We start from the raw sequence: 3,435 nt of genomic DNA on the forward strand, positions 1-3,435 counted from the left end.
ACGCTTGCAAAAATATATTGTATTTAGGTGTTTTTTTAAAGGTTAACTTAAGGAAGGATGCTATATTTGAACTAGAGTCTTGTCTGAGGGTCACAGGTCTTTATCTTCACTTATAGAGACAAACTATTCAACTGTACAGGTCAAAGTTATTACAGTTAACTCAAATTAAACTAAAAACTAAAACTATGTATGAAAAAAAACTGAAAGAAAAATAAAAAGTAGACTTTTAAAAAAAGAGGAAATGTCTAGTTTTAGTCTTTGTCAATTTGGTAAAATCTGTCAACACAACAACTTCAGGAGGCGTTTGTGCTTCAGTTTATTGGGACTTTGATACGTGACTGTGAGTCAGTGTGTATAAAGACAAATACTACTGAAACTAATACGAACTAAACATGTTTAAAGGATAAAAGCTGATCTAAAATTAGCAAAATCATAACAACTCCACTACAAGTCAGTGGTTTCCAGCTTTTTTTGACCCTTCAGTCTGAATCTGCTCTCACAGGCTGCAGTTGGCACCTGAGTGTCTGACGAGGACAAACTGAGCTTCAAGGTTCATTATAGACCTTAAATATAGAGAAAGTTTAACTTAACAGGTCCACTTACAGCATATCAGAAGAGTCGTGTAACAACTTCATTACGTAATAAAACGGCATGAACAGCAATATGAAATACATTTCCTTGTGTTTTGTAATAATTGATTACGTGTTGCAACTTCAGTGCAACTCCAACATTTTGTAAAAGCCACAACATGTAAGAACTTATTACAAAATGTGGGAAACTTTATTTCATATCGCGATCAGGATGCAGCAAATTTTGGTGTTTTTTACATAATTAATTTAAAAACTTTTACATTTTGTTGATTTATTACATAATGTGTCAGAAAATGGAGAAAAACGTGGATAGAAAATGTTTGTTTTGGTATAAGTGAATATATCTAATTTATATAAGGATAAAAAAGTCTTAAATGTACAGCAGCACTGATTTAGAGACAAATTAGTTTGTGTATTTGAATTACTGTTGAAATGTTTAGTCAGGATTGTATTTTTCTATTTTATTTATGTTATTTAATGTTTATTTCTTTGTTCTTACGTGCTGTGTTTTATCTGGAGCTGCTGTAACCAGTGTGGGATCAATAAAGTCTATTTTATCTTGTAACTCTTCATCAGAGCTGTTGTTTTGAGACTTTACATGAGCAGAATATATGAAGTTGAAGAGCTGCTGTCTCCCACAGAGGACTCTCCACACAGGCTCAGTTGTTGTCACGAACAGCTGACTCCACCTGTGTGTGACCACTAGAGTCTGGTTGGATTCACAGAAACAAAACGTCCCCGCGTGATCCAAGTGAAGCACTTAATAACTCGAACCATTTACTTATTCTCCCTTTTTATTCACGTACAGTACCTTCAATTCTGGACAGATTACATTCAAGAATATCAAAAGGAAATGCCAAAAGAGTGAATTCCCTCACGAACCCAAAGAGCACAGAGAAATGCGTCGGGACGTTCAGTACGTATACCTCTGTTAAAAATCTGCCAGCACATATTAAACATGCAAAACATTATAGACTAAAAGTACAGCAGTGTGACTTCTACTCTATAACATGTGCATGATGTTAACACATGAACAGGGCCGAGCTATTTACATTTAATCCAAAAAAATGTAGTGCCTCTTAACCACTTAATCTCTCTTTAATGTTGTTTATACATATTAACATGTACAGTATTATGCTTTAGTGGGAAGAATGGGACCGTTTCTCCAACATCCTTGAAATCACACACACACGCACACGCACAGAAAACACACCAGTCGTTGTTTGAAAGCACTCTACACTCTACGTCACCATAAATAAAACAATTACAAAAATATACCTCACTTCAAACAGAGCCATAGCAGGAAAAAAGCGCTTACAGCCATCGTGGAATGATAAAAAACAAACAAGAAAACAACAACAACAAACACATATCAGCCTGTAAGAATGAGATGGAGGAAAAATAAGAGTTTAAAAGAAGTGGAATTACAACGAAAGACGGAAGTTTTAATGGGAATGTTTGTGACGGAGTGGTAGTCCGGGTGGAGGGGGGTCGATGTCCTCTGAAGTCAAACGTCTCCCTCGTTTCTTTCTTTCTCTTTGTTTTTGTAGAAGCCGACGTAGGAAGATGTGTTGAGATTAGTAAACATCGGAGATACAGGAATACAGAGGGAGAGGAGGAGGGAGAGGGGGGTTAAAAACTCCAAGTCCATGTTGGATTAGTAGTGTGTTTACATTCACAGGTATATCCCATCGTACTAAGGCTCAGGAGGGTGCAATGTGTCAGTGTATGTGTGCGTGCTGCTGCTGCTGCTCCTCCTGAGTGGCAGAAGACTAGAAGCGAAGCTATTTCTTCTTGGAGTTGACGCTCTTGCAGACCCAGTTCATTCCCTCCTGAAAGGTTCAAACAGAAGCACGGTGAGAAAGAAGAGAACGACGCCACAACGAGAAGAGAGACGAGTAAAAAAAACAGCTCACCTGGATCCCCTCGCCGGTGAGGGCGGAGCAGGACTGGATCTGCCACATGCGATCCCGGATGGTGTGCAGGTTGAGACCCTCGGCGATCTCGGAGGCCGGCGCGGCCGTGAGGAGGTCCTGCTTGTTTGCAAAGATCAGCACCGGAACGCCGCTCAGCTTCTCTTCGTCCAACAACTCAGCCAGCTCCTGCAAACGCACACAAACACCTACTGATTACACATACAGACACAAATACTGACCTGCTAAAATCCTTCAATACGTCATCATTAGACCTCTGTGTTCATCTTAATCATCTTATTATTATTATTAATAGAAACGTAATAACTCACCACAACAGTCTTTAAAAGGAAAATGTTCTCATACTGTAATTTAATAGTCAGCAATCAGAGAAGTTAAAGTCTTACTTATGAAGACTTAAAAACGTCTCTGATTCAAAATGAAACAATTATTTAAATATAAAACATTATTCTGAAACCACTTTAATAATTAATTCATTATTTAAGTTATTTCTTCGACTTCCAGCTCCTCAAACGTGAATATTTTCTGGTTTTCTGAGTCTTCTATGATAAAACAGGGAATCAAATGATTAAACAATTAAGAAAATAATCAAAGACGGAAGACGAAACAACACATATTGAACGTACCTGACCCGTTTCCTCAAATCTCTTCCTGTCGGCGCTGTCGATGACGTAAATCTGAAACAAGAATGGAAGTTTTTCCTCGTCAACGTGTTACGATGAACGCATTGAAACTGCGCCGCCGCTCTGAGCTTCACTCACCAGAACATCTGTGTTCTCAAAGTAGTTCCTCCAGTACGGCCGGATCTTCCTCTGACCTCCAATGTCCCAAACGTTCAGTTTAAAGCCCTGAGACTGAACGCTCTTAATGTTGAAGCCCTGCAGGAGACACAGACATCAGAGTGTGTGTGT

At 38.6% G+C, this 3,435-nt stretch overlaps 1 protein-coding gene across 1 annotated transcript in view; it reads right to left on the reverse strand.

Moving 5' to 3' along the window:
• Positions 1 to 1,366: 1,366 nt before the first annotated feature.
• arl3b (ADP ribosylation factor like GTPase 3b) overlaps positions 1,367 to 3,435 on the reverse strand; it is a gene marked incomplete in the record, with an annotated part of 2,674 nt that continues 605 nt past the window's right edge. The window contains 4 exon segments of the mRNA XM_035664969.1: positions 1,367 to 2,422; positions 2,507 to 2,692; positions 3,151 to 3,201; positions 3,286 to 3,402. Of these exon segments, the coding sequence (XP_035520862.1) occupies positions 2,375 to 2,422; positions 2,507 to 2,692; positions 3,151 to 3,201; positions 3,286 to 3,402 (402 nt within the window).

The sequence above is a fragment of the Morone saxatilis genome, unplaced genomic scaffold (assembly GCF_004916995.1).
Source record: "Morone saxatilis isolate NCDOM2014 unplaced genomic scaffold, NCSU_SB_2.0 Contig1, whole genome shotgun sequence".
In the NCBI taxonomy this organism is placed as follows: domain Eukaryota; kingdom Metazoa; phylum Chordata; class Actinopteri; family Moronidae; genus Morone; species Morone saxatilis.